Raw genomic sequence first — 26,717 nt, forward strand, 5'->3', positions numbered from 1 at the left:
TAGTAGTGTTTCCACAAATATTTCTATTAACTTTATCTTTATTTGACTTCTGAAAAAAATGCACAATAGCTGCAGTGTCATTGAAGTTCACATAAACACAGACACCTTTGAACTGACAGACAGAAGCTGTGCATTTCAGTGTTTACTGCTGTTAAAAGTTAAACTGCAAATGAGCAGCAAAAGAAAAACAGGATCCTTTATACTTAGGGGACATCATTTTGCACCACAGCGCTTCATCTAAGAGTAATCATGCAGTATGTAAACCTGTCAACGCGGGATGAAACACATAAATCTGCTGTGTATTTGAAATTTTAATACTTTAAAAAGCTTAAATTTTACATCATGATCTCTATTTAGAGTCAGCCTCCTTCCCTGCTCGTGTGACACTTAGCAAGTGGTAAACAACCATGCCTGTCGTCTCTCTGTTTATTCCCCTTCTCAAATTATTGTATCACTACCGACAAGTTTTCGATTCTATCTTGACTTTCTCTCTTTTCTTGTCGACCTATATTCTCCTTTGGGTAAAATGTGTCACCTCATGCGAGTCTTATCTGTACTCCCTCACTTTCACTAACTGGATTTGCACGTTGCATGATCTCTCATTCAATTTGTTTTTGACTTCAGTGTAGACTTAAAATACAATGTGCACGTAGAGATAATCGCACACGCAATTACAAGACTGTCTGTGTGATTAAGTGCCATGCAATTGGTTGTTTAGCGGTGTGAAATGATAACGCAGCTCCCAGGGACACAGTGTGTGTTTGTGTATGACAATGTGTAACAAACAGAGTGTGTGAGTGCAGCCGAGTGTGTGTCTGCACATCTCAGTCCTCCCGCTGATAGGTCACTCTGTAAACACTGAGCAAATGATCCGGGGATGGATCAGTGCTTCTGCCTCCGTCTGCTGTTAACTCCAGACGTGGTGGAGGCAAAAGGGCACATCTGGGCTCATCATTACTGGGGCAGCACAGATCTCACAGTGATAACAGTGAAGGAACCAGCAAGGAAGCAGGAAATCAAAGCTATTAAAGCAGGGGGGGTTGCCCTAATAAAGTAGCTTTTATCTAATGATATACAATTTTATTTTATTTGACATTTACAGTCCAGTGAGGGATGACCCAATGTTCTGTTAAAAGTAAAACACAGACACTTAAGGAGAAAGACAGTTGTGGATGTTGCTTTGTAAAAGGAAACTAAATAACTTGAAAAGCCATTTAAAGTATAGTGACCTTTTTACTATGGGATGAATTACTTTGACGTTTACCATTCTGCGCAGTGTACCTCATTTGCAAATTATCTAAGCTTCTCTTTCATTAACTCAAGGAAAAAACTGTCGGAGAACTTTTTTGTGAAGCGTGTCCACACTGCTGATTTATTGCTTCTCGTGAAATAAATGTGAGCTCCATTTTGGGGGGAAATTAAACGGTCCTCAGAGCCGGGCTATAGAAATAACTTGATTTGACTAATTACCACAATTCCTCAATATAATCAGCATAAAAGGGCAAAGATGAAGGATTCTGTAACAATGCGTAACATCAAGAGAGACACAAGCAGACGATGGGAAAACAGATGTAACGAGCTCAGTGGACTGAAAACACAGGCTACACCACAAAGACTGCTTCTGAAGGAAGGTTAAATCTCAACTCATACACTAAATACACTAAAAGCAGGACTTTCAAAAAAGATGATTGAATTCAGATTGTCAGTGTAGGAGATGGCATTTTGTTCTTTGTTTTACCCGACGAGTCATATTCGACATTACAAATGCACAGAAAACAGAGAAGCTCTCTTATCTCACTATCTTGCACAATGTGCAGGGAAAAACACTTACTGTTTCATACCGTTTTCAAGATGTTAAAAACACTAACCTACACAAACCTGGACATTTGCGCATCAATGTTGGGAAGTGCAATGCCCGTCATAATATCAAACCGGAAAGGGATGGACAGAGTCAGTACCTAAGAAGAAATTAGCGTGTTCACCCGGATGTCGTGTTTTCTGAACAGTGGAGAAGGGGCTTGAAGAGGAGAAAAGGAGGATGAGAGCTTGCTAGTGATGAATTAGTTTGTTAGGAGAGTATGAGGCACTGGGCCACATGTCACCCATTGTAGCACAGCAAGATTAAATCTTTAACGTCACAAAATGAGGGGGAAAAAATGAATCTGCCGAGTGCCATTGTATTGAAAAGATGCAGAATCTATTAATTTCATCCGTATTTCTTCTGAATCCATTGAGTTGTGGAGAGAGAGGATCAGATAAATAAAGAGTGTGACAGTGAGGAAGGCCACCCATAACAATGAGCTCATCCAGAACCGTGGTCCAATAAATGAGCAAACGCAATATTGGCAGAACTTGAATCATATCGGACAGAAGTGCTTGGTAGAAATATTAAGATGCTGATAAGTTAAGCAAGAGAGCAACGTGATGATGTTAAGATGGGACACTAGCCTGTGATCTGGCAAACTATAATGAAGTGAAGCAATGTTTCTTCAAAGAGGCTGGGAAGATGGGAATCATCAACACACACACACACACACAGTTACACACACACAGAGAGAGCAACAACCTCAGGTCCCCTCAAACACTCTGCCTTTTAAAGATGAGGTGTAAAGGTGAACAGTAATGAAACCATGCAGCCTACAGCGAAGCCCCCGGTGTCACAAATATCACTTCGAACTGAACTTTGAAGCGTTTCACTCTCACACACACACAAACTCACACGCAAGCACACACACACTTCTCAGTTGGTTGATGTCTCCCCCGCGCTGGACATATATCGACTCTGCAGACCAAAGTTGTATTTCTGAAAGTTTCTCACGTTGTCTCTCTTTTGCCTTCTCTACCTTTTGGACAACTTCCATGCAGGTTTTTCTATATTTACTTTATCATCACTTAAACACACACAAATATTTAAAACCCTTTACCTCTTTACACTTTGGTTACATCTCAATAAACACTCAATATCCGTTATTTTATAAGGCCTGTGAGGACATTAATTGAAAATAGTCATCAAAAACAAGGCTTAAAGAAACAAACTGCCAAAGGTTTACTGGTTTCCCTTCCAGCTCCTCCATCTATCCATCCATCCATCTTTACCCTCCTGTCTCACTTCCTGTCTTTTTCTGCAGCTAGAAGCGTGATGAACGGCTCACCCTCTATGCAAACACACAGAGAAGTCCACAGACACACACTGAAATGCACTAAACATGTGCACACACACACACACACACACACACACACACACACACACACACACACACACACACACACACACACACACACACACACACACACACACACACACACACACACACGCACACACGCACACACGCACACACGCACACACGCACACACGCACACACGCACACACGCACACACGCACACACGCACACACGCACACACGCACACACGCACACACACAGGGAGATAAACAGAGCTTTTTGAAATGCCAGACTTAATTCCACACAACAGTGGAGCGCGGCAATTTATCAAGTGTCAACCGAGCAACTCAAACTTTGCGTGGTGCTCTCTGGTTTTCAGTTGAATGTAAAGGTTAGGATACATTCTATTATCCAACCAAACTCAAAGAAGGATCTCAAAAAGTCCGGTGCGGTCCTTGTCGGATTTCAGCTGCATTTTTCCTTCAATGCCTGTAAAAGGAAAAAACAACAAGCCGGAGCAAAGAGGGTTGTCAGCCTTCGGCGTCATATCTCTGTGAACAGACCGAAGCTTTAATAGGCCTTGAATTTGTTGCCAGCTCTTTGGCTTCTTATTGGTCGCATTCCAACACAGCACGGGCAGCACTCCCCAAGGCCACTGCTCGCAAAGCACACAGACAAAAGGAGAGAGCGAATCACGAGTCGACATTTTCACCGGTCACCGTCGCCACGTCAATGTACAGAACCTCCTCACAGATCTGTAAACGTGAAATGCACAGAGGTCCGTCCCCCCCCTCAGGACGCAGATGCTAATTTATACACATGCAACAGCTAAATGCAACTAATCAACTTCTGCATGCTACATCTGGGACTTGAGGATGACGTACGCTGCCCACATCAAAACAGACAAATGTCTGTCTATGAACTTCAGCAGAATTTGAAGTATCTCATGTCGGGGAGGACAAATTCTTTCCTTCAATTCTGGATCATGCAGGTTATGATGAGCCATCTGGTTTTCGCTGTAGGAAGATAATTAGGGACAAATTTGAACTGGTGATGCCAGATGGGAGCAGTTAACTAGCTGGTCGGATAGAAAACGTGGGCTGCCCTCTGTGGTGAGTGTTTTCAAGCCGGCACCGGAGGATTTCATGTTCCATTACGGAGGGTGAATAAATAGATGTTTAGCAGCCGAGGAGGCATCTGAAATGGGGATTTGGAATGAGGGGAATATCAGCAGGACAACGGGTTATGTCCACTTACTTTGAGATATGGTGCCTATTGAAGGTCTGCTGGCTCGTTATGCAGTTGTTGAGAGCATAAGGCTCATGATGGAAAAAATTGAAAGAAAAGATAAAAACACAATATGTTCTTTAACTGGAATCAGGATGGATGAACTCAAGAAAACAGGTAGAGGCTCTGTAACCTGTTTTTATTCTTCTACTTCTCGTGCTTTAAAAACCTTTGTTATCAAGCCAGTGTGGTGTCATGTCATTATATTTCTATTTATTCCAGAAATCTGTGTCTGTGTGTCTGGCTACTCATCTCCAGAACTATTCACCTTATCGGCCTCATGCACACTTGGCATGTGTTTGGTTTAAGGCCCAGGGGAAATTCAGTGTTGAGTGTTTTGCTCAGATTTCAAAGTCCTAGTAAAAAGCTGCTATGACCTCGACAACTCTCTTTGCAACAATCTACTGTATTCCACTTCCAGTTGGATCAGCCCAGACACAAAGGCTTCTCTGTTAGTTGTTTGCAGCACACACCGTCCTCATTGGCACTTTGAGAAAAGAAACCAAGACGAACACAGTGTTGTTACTGAGAAAACAGGTGTTTGTGTTGTACAGACTGATTTCAATAGCAGCCACTGCAGTGAGAGGTGAATTAAGTTGACTTCCCGCCGCCTGTTTACATAAACCACAGCAGCGAGGACAAAGGACAGTGTCCTCAGGCCCTGTCAAGTCCTGGCTGACACGGAACTCGTTCTCTCTCTATCAGAAGGGAATTTAATCCATTAAATCTGTGCTGACAGTTTGTAAAGTGCGCTCCAAGTTAAATGAGAAATTAGAGTTGAGGAGACCAATTTGACTTGCAATTTCACCTCATCATGACTAATTCAAAAGAGACTGAGGAATTACTGACTGAGCTGATTGAATCAAGGGTTTCCACTTCCACCGGCTGCAGCGGTCCCTTTACTTTTTAACATGGCCTTAATTGTCATCTCGCTGACAGCCAGGTAGGAAAATCTGCATGAAATCCAGCAAATAAGAAAAACGATTTGGAATAAAGGCATCATCCTGCACAAATATGCAAATACCCCCCGGTAGTGTTTGCATTTTATGGCTGCGAAAAGCAGTCGACTTTCATTCTGAGGTATTTACACTCAGCTGAAGTAGCACATCAAAGATTTTCTTAAATTGTGGTTAGGCAAAAAGAAAATATCAGAAATATATATTTTCTTAAACTATGCTGAATGATTTGCAAAACACCAAGTGACATTTCAGCTTTGACATAAAGGAGATTTTTCCGAAAATTAATTACTTAGTATTTCTACATAGAAAAACTGTAACAAAGCCGCTTACAACTGCTTCACCTTGCTTGTTTCACCTTGAAATGCAAAAGCTTAATTTCTGTGGACACCAGTCATAGTTAATCCATAATCTACAACAAAAAAAAAAACTTTAGGAACTTGGCTGCCCAATGCAGAGTTTTCAGTAGTGGCTTGATTAGGAGCAAAGCACCTTGAATCTCAATGTTGTTGGGGTAGAGTCCTGACTTAGAACAAAGAGTTGTAAAACCTTAGGCCAGGCTCGGGAAACCCCTTACATTTAAAAATCCAGCATGTGGCCCTTATCACCATGTGGCAGCAGGTCACTTCCTGGTCCCCCACGGTAAGCCCGCCCCTGGGGGCCAAATCCTGACAACTCAATTGGCTGGAGGGCCACACTGACCCCTGACCCCTCCTCCCAGGGGGGAGTCACCTGAGACATGACTTAAAAGGGCTGAACTCACAGACTTCTCTCTCTCTTCACTCAGATGCCCAAGCAACAACAGAACCCCTCCGGGGTTCTACTAGTTAACTCGGTATTTTTAAGAGACTCTCTTTGTCCTCCTCTTTTCCACGCTGCTCAAGTTGTTTTCTGACCTCAAGAGGTCTAACCACACGACTCAGTAACTAAGGAGGCGATTAGACATCGAAACAGGAAGTGCCCCGCTGGACGGACTCCGACACTTCCATAGACTTTACTTTTTCTTTTTTCCAACGATCTACAAACGGCTTCAAACCAGCCGTCCCCTGCAGAAGCGCGACGTTCATCCCGCTGAGGAGTAAGAGGCAATCCACTCCGTTCCTGTAAAACAGCACGTTCTCCGCTGTTACAGGAGAAGACGAAGTTTCATTCCGTCAAGGCAGCACGAATAATTCGCTTCCTTTTCCGGTCCAGCGGCCGAGCCAGGAGCTCCGCTCGTGAGAGAGACTACGTGATTCACTGGCCCCCGACACATTCGCGCCGAGGTGCAGACACACCGCGAGGGTGGTACAGTAAGAGACTTGATTATCTGGGCAGATGTTAGTTTTGATACGTAGCATATTATTTAATATTTGATTGTATTTGTTGCGAGACCGCTGAGTCTCATTGTTTTAGCCGGCTACGACGAGCCGCTACTTCCGGTTCATTTCCGGGTTTTGTGTTAGTGCTTGAGGCCGCGAGGAAAGCCTCCGCCCGCACTGTTAACGTCTGTGTGAGTCTGCAGTGATTTCACCGATCAGAACCTCGGCCCACAACGCTCGCTTGAGGGCTGAGGGGTGAATCACAGTTAACTCATCTCAGGCGTGTACTTTTAAGAGCTTCTTTGAACTCTCCTTACATGTTTTCTCATGTTTTCTCTCTCTCTCTCTCTCTCTCTCTCTCTCTCTCTCTCTCCTTCTAAACCGACCTATACACACTTCTGACCTGTATTTATAATACAGGTCATGTCACATAGTTAAATCTATGCTTAGAGAGGCTGAACCCTAACCCTAACCCTAACCCTAACCCTGGAAACCATTCGGCCCAAAAGCCAAGCAGAGATAAGAATTCTCTTTGTCTAAAATTTCCTTTGTGTAATTCATGTGACGACCACCAGTGTGCGCTCCGGCCACATGGTGTCATTAACATATTCTCCATTTTGGATAACGTTAAGTTAAACCCACCATTTTGAGTCTATTATTGCCACGCCTCCGCTCTCTCTCTCCTCCCATCCTGGCTCTAAATTCATAACGGCTCCGCTATCTTGTTTTGTAGTCAATCCACCATTTTGAGAGTTTTTAGGCCTTGATTCCACAAATCATGATCGGCCTCCATCTTAGATGTGATGTCACTACGCGTCATCGCCACGCCCCTTCTTTTTCTCTCTCTCTCGCACACACACACACACACACACACTAAAGTGTTCTAAATTGTGATAAGCTGCTGTTGTTATCTTTGAAATATGGGAGTTTGTTAAGATGATGAATCATTAAATAACACTAACTTTATTTCACACACACACACATAGACACACACACACAGAGAGACACTTTGACACAGACACACACACACATAGACACACACACACACAGAGAGACACTTTGACACAGACACACACACACATAGAGACAGACATACATAGGTAGACCGCAGGTTGTCCATGTATTTTCTGAATTGTGATAAGTGCTGCTGCTGTGTTTACCTTTGAAATATTGGAGCTTGTTAAAATGATAAATCATTGAATAACATTATAACTTTATTTCCCCTTTTTAATAAATACTTTTGTAATTAAAGTATCGGTAGTCTGTGATTATTTGTGCATATGTATGTGATTGCAGCTGGATTATGATCGCCTGTGCTCGAACTTAGAAGCCTTCACTGTTTATTAAGTAATCGTTAATATTAAAATATTGACATTATTAATTTGACATTTATCATTATGAGACTGATAATTATAGCTTGACATCGTTGGCCCCTGGGAAACCAGGGTGGTACCCCCCTTTCTCAATTATTAATATAGATAGTATTATTCTTAAATTGATAATTTTATTGTGTTGGACTAATTATTTTTCATTATTCTTGGTTGATAACCTTATCATTGTTAATTGATAGCTTGTACTTTCTAATTGATAATTCCTATTTTCTCATTAGTGGTTTTATTGTTATTTGATTACTGATCATCTTCAATTAATAGTTTAATTATTTTTGATAGATAATTTTTATTATTTTAATAATCATATTTCATGATTATTATTAATTAGCCAACGTCAAGTCTACTCCTATTGCACAACAATGTGTTGTTGAAAAGAAAATGGAGCACATTGTGAGCTCCCTGCATGTGTTGGATCAGGCTCATCCTGATTGCAAATTGTTCACCTTTAATTGTGGGCTAGAAATTAAAGATGCAAAAATGCAAATTGCGTGTGTGGAAAACAGAAAGCAGAAATCAGAATGATAACCAGGACAGATCTGAACGCTGTTGATTCTTTCCTTCTACCTCAACAATTAACCAGCTTTGTAAAATGTCACAACAGAGACAGCAGATTAGTTTTACTTTAGAAATCCACTGACATAAATTAAGTCATTATTTCCAGTGGCTCTAGTCCAGCTGATACAATATTATGCGGCACTTCATTATTATTACAACGGGTTTTACAACTTAAGTCACACAATACTAGAGAATCAAGTGACCTTTGTTTAATGCTGACTCTGCTGCTTTAGGCTTATTGAGTGTACAAATATTAATACTGAACATGATTTGATTTCATAAGCCCTTAAATAAACAAGGCACTGAATCTAAGCTCATGCAAAAGGTGAAGGAGACGTGATGAGGTTCCTAACACAGTTTGCTTATATGTCAGATACATGAATAGAACCATACAAGCTCATTCTCAGTCTGGTAACACTTGCCAGCGTCTGTCAACAGTCGTTTACACCTGCTGACACGATTTAACACAACCTCTTCTTTGCAGGGATGTATCCTGAGGCAGTTTCAGACAATGACGATGCACGTTTTCCTTTTTCAAAGACTGACATGTGCACAGACATGCAAGGCCGAGCGATGAAGAATACTGCAGCACGGCTTCAAGGTAACTTGTTGTACTCGGCAGCTGAATCAGAGCCCTTCAGAAAGAGGTCCCTCTAATAACATCTCTCCGAAAAATCTCAAAAGGCTTCCAAGGTCGGCTCCCCCTGGGGTACAGAACCATTTTAATTGCTCTACACGATTAACCTTAATGCTGCAGACCCGTACCAGAGGACAACAACCAATTTGAATCATTGCTGTCGTAAAATAATCTCTCCTCGTGTCAGACATCCAGGGCTATTTACAAATTATCTTGAAATTATCAACTGAGATTGCCAGACGCACAGGAAGTCATACTTCCCTCAGCCCGGGGGAAACAATGGGTACTTAATATGCAAATAAAAACAGGAATACGCCCACGCTGCTGGATGTCCTACCTTGACGCCTCGTACTCTGAACTCGGCCAGGGCACGGCTCATCTTGGAGGCCGCTGTGTGCAGGTCCTTCCCGCTGGCGATGACTTTCACCAGCAGGGAGTCGTAGTGGGGCGAGATGACGGCGCCCTGGAAGGCCGAGGCGCTGTCCAGGCGGATGCCCATGCCTTCGCCGCTTCGGAACACCTGGTAGGAAAAAGGGACAGAAATGAGTGAAGGATTTCTCACGACAGACAATACGTCTTTAGCTTCACTGCAAAATCAAATCAATATTAAAAATATGTTTTGTTGTCTTGATTAACTCGCTGAAGAGAGGGTCGGTAAATTGCCACGAATAATTATTCAGCAGCACCATGTGGATATAATTTGGAGGCAGAGAAGTTAAATAAATAAATCAACAGTGTACAGTGTCCCTGTGGATATTGCTACGGTGGATGCGCCTGCTGTAATTGACAAGAAAGTACACACTCGCACATTTGTCAATTTAAGATTTTGTGTTTTCATTAGGGATCCTGTTGGCCCTACTAATCTCAGTCTGTGTATGAAACTAATATTTCGGTCATGAGTAACTGCTCTACCCCAGTGATCGGTAATATTGACACAAGCTCCTATAATCAACTGTCGGAGCTAACTAGAGGGTCTCAGATCAATCCTCTGTGCAGGAGCTCAGCTTTTCAAAGGTTGACAGAAGCAGGGATGAAGGAAGATAATCCAGTCTTGGACCTTGGTCATCTCTCTCTCAGGCTTTGCCAATCCTTATTTTAAGTTGTAAAAAAAACAAAACGTGTGAATAGGCCAGAAACTTTGAATATTTCTCAGAACATAAGATGAGAGTGATGCAGTTTTATTGCAACGGAATATTCCAGTGCAGTGGTGCAGGATATCCTCAACAGCATTTTGTTAATGGCTTGTTATGTGAACAATGCAACGAAAAAGACAAGCGCAGATGAACCTGCACTTGGAAGGCAACGGCAGACGGACGTGCAAGAGGAGAAAAATAAGGAGAGAGGAGTGAGAGACGAAGACGCTCGACTGTTCCGAACCACTTGGCAAGAGAGCAGAGGAGGGAGGAGAGGAGATGAGAAGAGGGAAGTGAGGACCGGCCAATGCCACAACATATGGAGCCCCTTGAGGGCTGGAAGGGAAAGATGAGTCGAAATCATAATTATAACAATGTTGTACCACGATGATGATACACCCGTAATATTTTCAGACAGTGCGCGGTGCCGCCAACGTTTATGACCCACAATATTTTCTCATGATTTTTTACGCTCTTTACAGCTCTGAAGCGATTCTGCCCTCGTTTCTTCAGATACTGTATTCTCCTCAATAAATCACGAGCTACACATACACTTCTGTTCTAAATAATCTGGCTCGAAAAAACAAAAGCTGATTTGGGGGTTGTTACAGTGGCACACTTATTTTATTGGTCAGAAACCCTGGAGAATATTTTTGGTCAGCTACATGCGTTCAGGTTGCATGTCTACAACCCGACACAGCTTCTCAAAGCAACTAAGTGGCTTTCCTTTTGACTCACCATAACAGGAGTACCATAGAGTAACGATAGATGACATTAATGGTAGCAGGTGTCATTCTGAGCTTAGTCACAGGTGACAGACGGCTCGTAGTATAACAGCAAATGTAAACGGACAACTTGACATAAGGTTGCTAACAAGCAACTCAGTTATTAATAAAAATCTGTGCACGAAAATGAACACACATCCAGTGCTACAGCAATATGTAGTGCAACAGCAGGAATGTAAAAGATGTTAAACTGCGTTCAGAGATCAATATATCTTAACATGAAGCTGAATAAAGAATGAATGTGTATGTTTGATCCTTTTTCTTCTGTTTTTTCAAAACATAAAATGGAAGCCAAGTTGAAAGAGACTCTACATTCCGCTGTAAATTCGAGTTAGCAGGGGAAATCAACACGTATGGGGCTGCTCACAAGAGACGACACGTATATGTAATATGCTGTTTCAACTCTCAAAGCCCCAATTTCCCAGGTTGTGATTTTCATAAAGCCCCCCCGCTCGCCTTTGATTCTAAAAGCTGGAGGACGGTCATCAGAACTTCACGTGTCACTGAAGTACATCTCAAAGCTCGCTGCTGCAACAACACACGCTGATTTGCACGGGAATAAGTCTGCAAGCTGCTCAGCTCACTCAAATTTCAATTCAAAAGAAATAGTTTTTTTACATTTGAAGAACATCATTAGAACGGAGCACTTACAATTTTAAAATGACTGCTGTTGTACCATTTCTCAGGGCTGGAGGTCTAAATTCACTTTAAAGTCACTTCCTTTATTATGCAAAATTATTTATCTGGCTCTTATCGCTTTGATTACTTTAACAATACAATAATTTTATTAATTAAATCTCTATTATAGTATGACTGGAGAGTTCAAGTGAACTGGACCCGGACAAAATAAACAACAATATAGTGAAAGCATTTGCATAAATATCCATGTGTTGAAATGCATTGGCCAGAAATGAGGCAGGCGGATATAAATGGATGTGCACATAACAAAGAGCCGCACAGAAAACATGTTTCCAGCCTTTAAAAATGGAGCGGTGTTGTTCTGAATTGAATTCCTCACTGTAAACACTCTTGTCACGCTCGTGTCAAGAGATTAATCAAACGTTCAGCAAGACGGATGTTTGTGTTGCGCTGCTGCACAAACATATATACAAACATATATGTGGTTGATTGAAAAAAAACGAGGACTGTGGAGCTGTAGTTATTGGAGCCACTCAGACGGAGGTTGTTTCAGAGAGAAAAACAGAGGAAAATACACTGGCTGCACAATTGAAAGGGTCCTGGATGGAGTCAATGTTTCTGGACAAACTAGAGCTCACTCGATTTTCCGTATGAGAGAGTTTCCAGTAATTTATTCCAATTAACAAATATATTTTTGCTCGCTTTTTCTTATTAAGCCGTATTACAAGCATTTCTCTATTTATCTCAGTCCACTCTGTGGTAATGAGGGATACCACGCTATAATGATGCGCTTTTGTGAATATTAAGTATATTCATTTTGCCTCCGGGGCTCATGAGCATACGCGACGAACGGTGTGACAGCAACACCCTGCAGCGACAAGAGGGCGCCTTTATCTCCAGCTCAAACCCAACGAGTGCCACTAAAGATCTGGTAAGCACAGAGAGACACGGAGGAAAAAGAAAGAGAGATACTGTACAGGCTGAACTGAATGAAAAGCCAAGTACCGTGTTAATAATTGAAGCCAAGGTGTTAGCTTCTCTCTGCCCAGGGCGCTGTCTAACAAGAAAACCCAACTTGCTCCTCTCCCTCCCTGTCCATGCTGTTGTCTCTCTCCGTCTAACGTCTCACCTCCAGTTCTCTGCCACTGTCCGGATTGTCGCAGGTAATAATAATTTCAGTATGAAAGATGCAAAATGATCTCGCTGACACACGCAGGAACTGATAGGGTCCTCTAATTTATTGCCCTGCACACAAACTCACACACAAAACTGCAGTAATCCACTATTAACCCTCTTGTTTTCCTGTAGATTCTGCAGGGTTACACAAACACGTGTACACAAACTGGAGTCAGGGATCCAGTGTCCAAGTGGTGACTTTGCTCTAAGGATCTCATTGTGTTTAACACTTGTTTTTTTTCTAAATGTGGTTAGGTAATCAGGTTATTTCTCCTGTCACCGTCTACAACCCCTGTGGCTTTGTCTCTGCTTGAAGCACAATGCACTCCTCCACTCCCTCTGCAGCATTCACTGTACTTCAGTGTTGTTTGTTTCTGACAACGTATGAAGGAGTGCTGGTCGGCTACAAGCACATTACACATCCATGCTGTCTGGGCTGCTGTTGCGAGAAAAAATAAAAAACGCTTCTGTTCAGGAACTCAGTGGATTTTCCCCACTGGAGCCCATGAATCTTCAAGACTGTCAAAATGGCTTCTCGATGGGTTTCAAGGGCCCAAGTCATAAAACATACTGAGTGAGGTGGAAAGTGGTAAATCGTGAAAAACTGAAAAGCCAAAGGCATGAAAAGTTTCACTTGACCACACTGATATGTGGCCCTACAAGTGTAAAAAGGAAAGAAAACAACAGGCAAGTGTGTTTGAACATTTATTTTAGGAAGGATTAAACATGTAATTCTGATGTGTACATGCTTTTAGAAACTGTACTATCGGTGGTTTGTAGCTTTAATCCAACAATATTGAGATAAACTGCATATGAATCACAACAGGAAAGTCTATGTGCTGCAGCTCTTCACAGGGATAAATATCACACTTGTGTTGTGAATTATATCAGAACATAAGAGATGACTCTCTCAATACAAAATGAGAGGAATTTCATCTCCCAGTCTTCATTCAAGGAGCTTGAGTCCTGACATTGCTTTCATAGTGTGCAATACGTTCTTTCATTCCTGAACTGACATGAGTTGAAGACTCTTTTTATAAAAATATAAAGAGTATGGGCCACTAGAACTGCTTCAGAAAATACCCTGAGATAACTTGGATTGAGACTATATTTAAATACATTTGACAGGTTACAAACTGTTTTCAGAGCACAGCTATTCAAAAAAATGCATCTTTCCTGAATGCATACATTTCCGTTAGGGTCATTTTGTTATGTAGGAACTTGGCGCTTACTTGCTGCTGGCTGTCAAACCAAAAGCATATACTGAAAGATACTAAAATATTTCTTTTTATTTTCTGTTAGTGAAATTTCAATATCATACAGGTGCAATCTTGTAACACTGTATACATTATTTCCAAACTCTTTACTATGTATTTATATTGCATTTTACTTATTTATAATAAGATATAATATAACTTTAACATGTGTCTATTTTTCAGTCACCCTTTTAAATTAAATTTCCGCGTAGGGGGAGTTATAAATGGTTATGTTATCTTATATAATGGAGTAACTTTTTATCTTATAATTGTAGAGTTAAATGAACCAGCAGTTGGGTGGTAATTCTCTGGGGTTAGACATTCATAGTCATTTGGTCTATTGTTAATATAAAGAAATACAAACTAGTGCAACTTAAAGGTCCGTTATATATTCTTATTATGTATTATTTATTGAATCGTTAATATTAAAGACATATCTCGTCTGGTGGGGGAATCATGTGTTGACCTACATTATTTTATGCACATTCGCACTGGAGTCTTTTATTATTAATTGCCGGTCGTCTCTCGAACTCTACGTTTCCACTGTGAGATTTAAGTGTGGAAACGTTTAATTTCAAAATCGATTCAACTCAGTCAGACTTGTACCGGACCAATCACTGAGTGTTTCGATGACAAATGACCCACCGCCTGGCCAGGCTCACCAGTATTTGGTCGATATATAAAATGTGCTTTTAAAGACCTTTCAGTACATTGCTGCCTGCTTACTTATTATAGAGGCAGGAAAAACAATTGCTCAGAGAAATCGAGTCGAATGACCTTGATTCTGGGTCTTAAGTGATTTCTACCAATAACTGAACGAGATCCTTGTTACTTTCTAATCCCATTTAGGAGCTGTAACGCGGTAATGGCTCAGATCCTCGGGCTCCTTAAGTGCACCCATGACCAGATTTCACAGTTAGCTTGCTTTTATAATAACTCTCCAAGACACTCTCCGAGCCATTCACCATTTAGTTCATCTCTCCTTCTATTCACGTCTCTTATATCCCTCGTTTCTCCCCCTCCCGAACCGCTCTCCTCCTTACTGACTTTCACCTCGCTCGCGTTTGTTTACCTACAGAGTTGAAAGAGGCAGCACACATACACTGGAAGCTACTGTATGGAGGGGGGGAACTCACACTGTGTTCCAGCTCTACGTAAAAAGCAGAAAGACAGAGAGTGACAACAATATCCCAGCTCCGACTGATAGCATATCAATTAGAGAGGAAGAGGAGCCGACGGAGAGGCAGAGGCGCGGGAAGGTAAAGAGAGAAATAAAAGGGAAAGAAACAAAAACAACACAGGGAGAAGTGGAGAGAAGGGGATGTAAGTGCCATGTTAATGTTTGAAGCCGAGCAGCGTGGATGAATCATGGCAGGGAGAGTGGTTGTAGGTGAGGGAGGTGAGGGAGGAGAAGAGAGACGGGGAGAACAGAGGTGAAGAAGAATACAGTTTGTTTGCAGGTAATTGCTTTTGGCTACAAAATCCCAGTGCTTCAAAAGTTGCGCTTTACACTTTGTTCCATCGTGAAAACTTTATGGTTTTGTACTTTTCCACTGAGCTCAGGCGAAGCTGGTGTAATCACAACCACAGACAGAATTATTTTTGTATTAAAAAGTTTTTGGGGGCGTTGGCAAACCACGCCACAGGAGAAACCTCAAACACAAACAGAAATAAAAGCCTACTTTAAATCACATTTTGAATCATTTGACACAGATTCAGACTTCATAATGTGGTCACCACTTTAAAAAGGACTCAAGCGTCTCAGAAGCATCTTCCTACTTTTTCCTTCCACGGCTAAATGCGTAAGTGGGTTGACTCCCAAGGAATTTGCTGGTAGTTTAGCCGAGGAAAAATCTGGCCATCTCCTGAACTGAATAACTTAGTGTCTGCCTGGCTGCCTAAGATGACTGGGACGCATGTCTGTCATGTAGCTGCAGCGTGCTGAATTGTTGGTCCAAGCCTCCAGAACCAGTTTAACACAATTTCCAATAGGGGAAATTGATCTTCTATATAATTTACCATATCAAATCAAATGGTTAATTCGGGGTTCATGGAACTGATGTTAATAGTATTTTATTTTTTCTGGTTCTAACAGGGGACCCTGCATATAGAAAATTCCAGCACAGTAAAACCTTTTTGTCAAGCTGAATTAAATCCTACAGTTCCAAATGATATCAGACAGTAATAAATCATGGGTCAAGGACATTCTCTAAAGTGTGGGGATAACAGGGGACATATTCAGTATCTGCAGCTCAGGGAGCAGATAAAAGTCTTACAAGAACAAAAGTTTCTCACTTCTGCTATTAATGCTCACACATCTACTTACTTTGAAAACCAGCGCATTATGAACTTTGGTTTCATGAATCTGCAAAGGAGTCAAAAGGAGATTCCACTTTAATGGGAAAGTGGTATCAGACTGGGGGAAAAGAAAATCTGAAGGAAATCTGAGAGAGTTTCAAAACGGTTCAACACAACTACAGGGGAAAAAGATCGGAAATTCATGGGGAGAACAGTACGTATTACAACTAGAATTACTGTACCATCCTGAAGTGGTTGTTTCAGTAGTTGTGCAGTTTCAGTCTACGTACATTTGTTTTCCAGACGCGTATGAGGTCACCATGACCTTCACCTAATCTAACCATTATTCTTTGAGGCTTTGTGAGGACATCTGACTATCCAAATCGAAATCATTTCATCTTTGAGTCCAAGTTAACATTTCTTCCAAATTTAAAGAGATTCCTTCAAACCCTTGTTGAGATATTGTGTAGGAATGGGATGAATGGAAGCAAAACCTGAAATCATAACGCCTCTGGCGAGTGGCTGTCGCTGGCACTGAGAAAATAAAAAACAACATATTGGTGAGATCTGCTGGATGCTGTGATTATTCAGTAGAAACTGCTCGTGTGAAAATAATTGGAATAAAGATACATTTTTCAGCTCATCTCTTGAGATTCCACACTACTGACGCCGCCCACACACCCCGAGTGTCCTACAGAATCCTCTTATCTACACAAAGTCGACCGTCTTCAGAGAGACAGTCGACTTAGTTATGCATTATTAGCGGCTTGGCTCGGCACATGAGGCTGTTAATCCAGCCAACAGATGGGAAACAAAGTTGACCATCAACTAGTGAGAGGCAGAAAGAGACTGCGAGGAGTCTGTGCAACATGTCTTTTTTTGTGTGAAGGTTATACGCATTTAATTTCAACATCTATACATTAACAGCTTAGACAATAGACAAGTTTCCTACTGTATTTATTCATCACCAAAAGGTCATTACAGAAGCCTCCCCTGTGAGTTAATAGCGTCACTATATCCTGGTGACAAATAATATTCATATGGTCTAACTGGTGACCAACATGCTGACTAGAGGCATATCTGTCCGGCTGGGATTAAAAGTCAATGCCCGTCTTCTCCAACCGTCCCAATCGCTCCCAATGCTCGAAACTAGGGAGCCGTGACCAATCCGATTTTAATAACAGTCTTAACTACTGGTCGTTTGCCTCGGTAATAATTGAGGACACCAGGGTGAATTCAATTTTGTAGCAACTTTTAACCAAATGAGTTCTATTCTGTCCAGGAGTGGTCAGTTGGAGCAAGGCAAAGCCTGAGAAAAGCTGGTGGATGCTTTTCAGCAATAGTCCATTAAAGGTTAGTGACCTCAGTGGTTTTAATGCAACATACACCATCAGGTGGCTCAAAGATCTAGGAATCCACAGACAAGCCCTGCTCCAGACCGTTAAAGAAACATCAGAGACTACAGAGGCTGCAGCCAGTGGCTCTGGGTGAAGAGGAAAGACCCCAACTGGGCCCCGAGACATTAGAAACACACAGAGGGCCGATCAGCCTGTGGGGGGGTCTGTCTTAGCAGTAGGTGTCTTGCTGTGATGAAAAGCACGAAACACTCCATGACACGAAAGTACAGAAATGATGGTGCGTCCCTAACATCCGTTGGTGGTCGCTAATATAAGCTGGTGGTTTGCAATGTACCATCAAGCTAATGTGGAAGAAAAAAGGGATATTCACCATCTTGTCCTGTGTTCTAAAAATAAAAAGTGGAAAGAAAACCATGAAAACCGTGACGTTACATGATGAACTAACTCGGTCGAGTAAACAAACCTCCCTCCTGTTCTTTCCACCTCTCAGGCTTTGCTGACTCTTTATTATCTGGGGCTCTACTTGACATGTGCTTGTCCAAAGCTGGCAGCGCTGTCGCTCAAGTCCCCGATTCCAAAAACACAACCGCACCGGCCCTCACCTTCCATTTCAATTTTCCTCATATCCTTTCAATTTCACCTTCATTTCCTGTCTGGATCCAGGGCCAATTTTTTCTCTTTTTTTGTCATTCGCCCCTATCTCACAAAACCATTATCTACCTCACTCTCCCTCTTCCTCCCGCTCGGTGTCTGACTCCCCAGGGTTTCCTCAGGCTTTATTTATACTTTCATTCTTACTTCATTTAAAAAAGACATTCTCCTCCCCTTCCCTGCTCTGTCTCTCGGTGTTCATTTTTCCGTCTGTCCTCTGGATCCCGCTAATCACCATCTGGTTCTGTCTCTTCCCACCACCACCAGTGCACTTGCAGGCTGAGGCCCAACATGTTTGCATGTGTGTCCTTAATAACAAAACCATATTTTCAACCAGGTGCAAACTGCTTTGATGCTCTCAGCTTTCGAGACACGTGCACGCTCGCTGCAGCACGTACACAAGCCCTCCTTTTAGTCCCTTGCTGCCTTTCATCAAAAGGCTCTCTTTTTTTGATATCCCACTAAATTGGCTTCTCCTTTCAGTCCTCGCACAGCATGTGTGAGTGTGTGAGTGTGTGTGGGTGTGTGAGTGTGTGCCCGCTCCAGACCGAGGTATAATGACCCTAATGAGCAATAGAGGATCTCTGCTGCTCTCCAGTTTTTTCCTCCTTTTCATTTTCTCCCGTTTTCTCGCTCTCTGAATCTTTCTAATCAATTATCGCTCATTCTGCCTTGCCTCCACTCCTCCTCAGAACGCTCTTTAATTCCCCCCCTCTGTTCGGATTCTCCTTGGCTCTCCTCTCATCGCTGCTCTTTTGCTCTGCCTCCTTTCATTTCCCCTCCACTCCAAGCCTCCCCTCTCATCGCCCCGCTCTCCACCTGCCACCGCTTTTGCTTGAATCATCCTTTTCCTGCCCTCCCTCCCATCACATCTTCTCTCATTGCAGATTTCTCTTCTAATGCATCCACTACCCGACACTTCAGATATAAGTGGGGGGGGGGAACAAACAGCTGTAAATGCACAGCTGCTAAAAAAAAGAAAAGGTTATAGTCTAAGATGCTCCTGTGTTGACTATTGCATAAACCAGTGACACAAACATGTGAACAACACACTGGCACATGGCATGGATGCCTGCTATCTGCCCCCCCACCCGCACAGTCACTCTTATCGCTCATGCAGTATTAAACATCAGTGTAACCATTAGAGTCGGTGGCAACCAGATGTCTGCGATGGCACTACAAGCTGTTTTGGGGCTTTGGAGGTGCGACGGATGAACGGACACGCACACACAAGCACACAAGCACACACACACCCACACACACACAAGTTGTCCAGATTTGGATGGACTTCCAGCCTCGCGGCACACGCTGGTTCAAATTGAGCTACATGCTCGAACTACGAATGTACAAGATTTGGAGATGTGGATGGAGGGATACAAACAAATCCCCCTCGGCCATCTGGAGGACGCTACCATGCACCCATGTTCCAGATGTCTGGGCCTACATGGTTCTGAAGACAGTGATGTCTCAACTCCATGACAACGCTCCGTCCAGGAAAAGCAAAATCGGCTTAATCAAAGTTTCATCACCTTTAGGGAAACTGTTGATTTGTTCAAGTTTAAATATTGAAAGCTTGCCGAGTGTCCTCACAGAGCATTACATGCAGCGAGAGCTCTGTGATGTCATATATCTATATATATAGCTATAGCTGGACCTCCATTATATCCATTTGGTTTTAAATCTCAGGTTTAACTCGCACGTTTCAGGTCAACTGCGCCGCTACATCCTGTAATCTGTAGCCATGAAGTGGGATAACTTTTGTATTTGTTTAGTCTCAATAATTTACTATATGCAAGCAAATCTAATGACATTCCCATCAGCCTACTTCGTATTTGTGCTAATTAGCGATATGAGAATGCAAATACACCAAAGTGGGGCACATGGTAAACATTATCTGAAAATGTTTGCATTACAATTGCACTGTGCTGAGATAATTCAAGTTAAAGCACTACGGAGCCTATTTACAGACAGAAGTACTTACATGGCCGTTGCTAAAACTGTGACGAATCTCAATTACATGAATAATATGTGCATTTTCTACAGCTCTGTCGTGCATCATGTGTAATTCTCAAACACAAAGTCACAGATACAGGTGGAGTTGTTGCATTTCCTACCAGCCGGTCTTTTTTTTGACAAAATGATTTATTTCTGCACCTGGCACTTCTCCCCCTGTGGCAGACGCCTTGTCCATCGCTCTGGCTCATCTAGATTCCTCACTCTCCCTTCTGGCACAACCAAAAAAGTTCAAACTATCTTTCAACTTTCATCTGAGCTGCCGTGTCACTCCCCGTCTTCCTCGCCGTGACAAGGCCAAACATTTCCCGGGGCTGCGCCTATTCCTCACCTCACCCTAAAAAAAAGTGCTTCCTCTTTAATTTCACAAACTTTTTTCTCCACAGTTCATTGAGTTACCTTTTGGGTGCATGTTTTATATACTACACCACATATAACAAGCTATATGGAAAAAAAAGCATTAGCCAAGTGCCTTTTTTTAACCACGTTACATACAAGGTCAAATAAAATATTTACATGAGATGCAAGAAAACTGGGTTAATGAGCCACCAACATCTAAGCCTCTGTGATCAATATTCATGTGTGAAACAGTGAAGGTAATTACCGACACACTAAGCTGAGCACGTGTCCGTCGTTTGATTTTCCAATGTTCTCATCAACCGCTCATCCAATCGACCTCTAGCTCCTCGTGTGTATTACTGAGGATTCAAAGAGTTTCGTGGTAGCTGATGTCGAGCATGGATTTTCCCAGAAAACAACTATAGCTGTTAAACCTTGAACTGGATCATTTAAAGTGTGGGAGTGTTTTAGACAGAGACCCAAGCTCGGCCAATTGGAAATGTCTCATCACTTTTTTTTATCATCGCACAAGCTTGATATATTAGTTTGACCCAGTAGAGTTCAACAGCGCCACAAATTACAGCCTCCAAAATGACCATTAAAATAAATCACCTCCTCTCTCAAACATATTCAGTAAAAACCCAACGTTATAATCCTCATTAAGAGGATTTATTACAGGCATGTTGTATTGGAATATATTTTTAAATCTAGGTGTGAATTAACGTGCCACAGCAACATTTTTAAATTTGCCGGGATTGCATTCTGATCCCAATTACATATCTGACAAATTGGGTCTCTTGTTATGATTAATGCGTCATCACAGCACTTCTGTATTTATTAGAAGGTCATGAGGAGATGATGACAGAAAATATGTTTTTAAAAGGAGATAACAAGAAGTGCTTAAGGAAAGACTCCAACACATAAAGGGTCTCATCAGCTCATAATAAAAATGTCAAAACAAACCCCTGTGTTAAATTACACAACCACACACACACACACACAATTATTATGTTTAATACTTGAATTAGTCAAATGGGTAACTTTTTAAAGCAGAAAAATCATAAAATGCTTAATAACAACATGCTGTCATTGGATTGTAGTAAAGCAAGGTACTGTACAGTGTTTACAGAATTTTAATGCGTTCCTAAGCAATACATCTGTAATTTTAACGCATATAGCTTAATGGTTCGACTCAATATGTCAACTTACTTTCACAACACCATCAAAAAGCTGAGCTCACCCTTGAGAATTTAATTATCGTGAACATACACATTTTGTGCAAACTGGGAAACTTAGAAATGAAACAGATCTGTTAATTAACACCCAAATGACTTTGCTGTGAGCAACACACTGGTTTTCAGTAATGCGTTGTGCGTTAATGTTTTAAAATAATATGATAAATGTTGCTGACAGTAGCTTGACAGTTTCTTTTTGAGTACATTTAGCTTGACTGCAAATCAATCTCAAACTATTTCAAATGTATACATTGCCAGAAACCAGCATAGTAAAGTTTTTTGCCTAGAACTAAGGGAAAAGACTAAAACATTATCTTATCCAATGTATATTTTACGATATGAAATTCAATATTACTGCAATAGTGAGATCAAGAGGTCACGATACATTTTTATATGGATGGGGGACAGTGTTCATTATCAAAGATTAAGTTAACTGAAAAACTGAAATGCAGCAAGAGTGATGCTACACCTGTGCTGCACGCAGTCTTAAATATTCAATGAGTGCTGCATTATTAACATGTTTCAGTATAAGAAGTTTTAACTTTTAAAACAGGTGAGTGTCAACTTATAATAATTGTATAATTTTTTCGATTAATAAATATCAGAGGGATGAAGGGCAGCAAAAATAATTAGACATCAATATTGTCGCAGCAATATGAAATTCTAAATTCTGATAGGTGTCACATATTTATTTTCTGGGCATATGTGTGTTGTAGCTATTCATATCAGTGCTGAAGAAGAATGTGTAATTATAGCCTGAAGCTGCAATATGCGGGTTCTGACCCCTTTGTGCTCAACAGAGAGAAGCGGCTTAATCGGCATAAATTAAGTCCACGAGCAGCTGAGCAGGAGACGAAAACCGAACAAGGTCACTTCAGCTGGTTAAACTCCGGTTAAAGACCATGTTACACCAATCACACACAGCTCACTCCTTCATCTCCTCTTCGTCACATGTGAAGGAAACTCAGTGTGTACTGTCAGGAGATGGAACTAGATGTTAATCAGTGTCGACCTAAGGCGTCTTAACTTATGAGCAGGGTCGCCACCTACCCACCAATCAATAAGTCACTTCAGGTTCTGGTTATTACTCTCCTCTAGAGTCTAGACCACGTCCACTTGATTTTTAAAGACCTCTGGGTTCATATATGGGTCACACTGAAAATGCTTTGGTAAGCCCATTTCCAACCAAGGCATGAATTTCCCTCGGGATCAATAAACTATCTATCCATTGATGAAAGTATCTACTGAGATTCATGATGATTAAAAAAAATTCTCAATTAGAAGCATGATTCACTAAGGCCCACCATTTGTGAACATATATGCATAAAGCAAGATTAAAAAAATAACTACTCAACCGATTCCCATGAAATAATATCAAAGGTGAGTCAAGACCTAAGGAGGAATGCATAATAATATTTGCGGATCTGCAACGGTCGACGAATCCATTTTCCTTTTATTTCTGAGAGAATAATTAAAATCAGGCGTGTTATGTGACGGATATTTATCAGTGTGTGCAATTTGGTGCAGATCCAAATCAAAATCCAGTAAAATTAAATGTGGTTTCATTAGGGGACTGATGCTCTCTGAGTGCCAGGCTAGTTTACAGAAAGGTTTGGCCACAATCCAAAAGCTTTTATTCATTTCACTGTTTGCATGAGGCTTAAACTTTGACCTAGCTGTGACCTTGAGCTTCTTTGGATTTGAAAATATATATCTATATCAAAATTGGGCAGGTCCAGACCCTAACTGGAGCCAAGTTCTGGATTAAAACTGCCTGAGTTATCACTGAGTGTGAGAAGCCACAGACTACAAGTCGCCTGTGTAATGAATTTGAGTAAAAGATTGGAGGCTACTGCAGGACACTGATGCATTTTTAAACACGTGGACACGCTGCACATTTATCATTTAATCAGGACATTTTGTGAGACATACGAGGCAACTTCACCTGAGCTCACCTGCCGTCGCTCTAGGTCCCTGTCCTATTCTTTCTTTCATGCACACACACACGAAGTATAAAGAGAGGAAAATTAACACTCAGATTGGAAGTGACGTGTGGTCAGCGAAATGTACACCTGCCAGCTTTGGCCTCCGGGACTCATGTTGTCATTTTGCCTAAGCAAGCGAGAAAAACAATAATTACCAATGTGATGCCATTAGCGAGAGAGGGAAGAGGTGACAAGGGAGGGGGACTGAGGATGGAGCAGACAGAATGTGGAATTTAGACGAAGACTAAATCGCACACGTATATCGGAAAGAGATAACCAAATACAGAAAAGTACCATGCAAACCGACTGGGTTCTCTGCATGGTTTTCGTTATATCACAAATAGGAAAGAGACATACCAAGCACAGCATCCATTTCTGGCTAAGTAGGTCACTACACCTCCACTGCTCCTTCCCTCCTCCCCTCCTTTGTTGCAGCATCTTTACTCTCACTCCACGTCTCCGCCACCTGCCCCTTCCTTCCCACTTCATTTCCATCCTACTTGCCATTTTTGCTGTCTGTGGATTTCACTGTTTATTTAAATAAAGCACATGTGGGTTTTACTCAAGGCACGTGTTCCCCAGTCGAGAACACGTCGATAGACTCGAGGCCTTTATCCTGAAAACAAGTAAACAAAGAATGGATTGATTGATTGATGACTTAACCTTCTCTGAACCCAATTTACACTTTGATTGTTCCATTGCAATTTCTCACTGAACAGCCGACGCAATAAAAACTGTCTATTTTCCTCAAGCACAACAGCAGCTTTAACATTTTCTTAAATATCCCTGAATGGACATTCAAAGTATCATGTTTATTCTGTCTGGCGTCAGTATAGAAAATCTAAATGTCCATATTCTCAAAGACTATTGAGCGTATTAGGCCTTTTATTTTTAAATGATGAATATGTGTGAGGCTGCTGATTTGATGATGATTTAAAAAAGAAATAAAGAGCGTCACTAATTAATAAAAATCTCAAACTCATCCATCATTTTGAAAAAGTATCCATGAAAAGTGGTTAACAGTCCAAAAATAATGGAATTATTTTAAATTATTTCATTACACAGAATTTATGTTGCATGTTTAATTTGTCTGTCTTGTGTGTCTAATAAGAGTTATTCTTGATTCAGGACGTAACATATTAGAGACGCAGATTTTCATAAATGCATGTCTTATTAACCCGCTGCAGTTTTTTTTTTTATATAAACTACCTTCAAAAGGTGCTAAGTACAGGTACTGACCCTTGTGCCTTTTGCTATTATTCTTGAGTAAGTCTGAAAGAATAAGTCCAGCCATTATAAATCAAGTCGATGTATATGATTAGCATTTTACCCCTTTTAAGTGAAGGTACTTATGAAGATGGATTGCAGTTATATTAAGCCTTTACAGCTTCCAGCGACCACATGCCGAAGTATTATTTTTGCAGCTCAACAGAAACTGTACAATTTCGATGAAGGTGCAGTCTGATTTTCTTTCGGGTGCACAGGTTCAATTCACTCGCTGTCTTTTGTCTAATTTTCTCAAATCCTGATCCACAGCGATCGCAAATGAGATTGTACCTTTCCCCCGTCAAGATTGAAACCTATCTATCACTTCTCTCCCTCCACTCTCACCTCTACCACCTCCTCCATCTCCTCTCCCCTGCCCATACTGAGTTCAGCTGTTTCAGTGTTAAGCCAAGCTGAACTGGCAGAGACTTGCAGGTCTCTGATACATGACAGACAGAGAAACAGAGCAAAGTTGAAGGACGATACGAGAGGCGTAAGGGGAATTGACAAAGAAGGCCGAGGTGAAGTGGGATGTAGCCGAGTTGAGCTCAAACAGAGGCAGCTGGAGCGGGGAAAGGTGTGCGAGGTGGGAGAAGGTGACTTAAAGGAGAGAGTAACATGGATGGATGAGGGAGGGGGTGCAAATAGGAGGAGAAAAAGAGGGAAAAAGAGAACTACAATTTTGAAATCAAGCAGCTGTTCGAGAGGGGAGGGAAGGCTTGGGTGGGAATGATGCAGTTTTGTGCACATTCATCGAATTCCTGTGTAAAATGTTTGTACAAGCTGTTTAACTGGCTGCCATCCCCCCTTCATTAAATCAGTGCACCCGGTGGGACGGAGCAACTGGGAAAATTAGAGAGCGAGAGCAAAGTTCAGACGGAGGATGCTGCTTCTGTATTCTGCCTCAAAGGAGGATTTACTGGAGCTTTGAGTCAAAATATCTGCCTCATCATCTATTTTCAACGTGTACTTTGGTAAAAAACTCACCCGTATTTCAATGGTAAAAGGTTGTGGGAGGGAGGCAGAAACAAAGATGGTGACAGCGGACGCCAGGCGACTAGAACCAGCTCTGTTGAGTCAAAAAGAGCAACCAACCTGTGCACTGCTCCACCAAACATATTTGTGAGATCTGATGAGTAGAGGAGAAGTCTCAAAGTGCTGCAACGGGGTTCAGACCCCATTTATGTTTTAACTTTTCAAACGCTGACATTTACCCCTTTCTGCTTTTTAAGCACTGGTGTGTCTGCTCTTTCCTCTGCAGAGTTCCCATCTCCTCAGGTGCTGCTGCTGCTTTC

The 26,717-nt window shown here is 41.7% G+C and overlaps 1 protein-coding gene across 1 annotated transcript in view; it reads right to left on the bottom strand.

Annotated features, from left to right (window-relative positions):
- Positions 1 to 26,717, bottom strand: part of pcxb (pyruvate carboxylase b) — a 269,473-nt gene that overhangs the window by 129,764 nt on the left and 112,992 nt on the right. Inside the window, exon 12 of the mRNA XM_061066418.1 lies at positions 9,626 to 9,808. Within this exon, the coding sequence (XP_060922401.1) occupies positions 9,626 to 9,808 (183 nt within the window). The remainder of the gene's footprint in view (positions 1 to 9,625; positions 9,809 to 26,717) is intronic.

This window comes from Limanda limanda, chromosome 22 (assembly GCF_963576545.1).
Source record: "Limanda limanda chromosome 22, fLimLim1.1, whole genome shotgun sequence".
Classification (NCBI taxonomy): Eukaryota; Metazoa; Chordata; class Actinopteri; order Pleuronectiformes; family Pleuronectidae; genus Limanda; species Limanda limanda.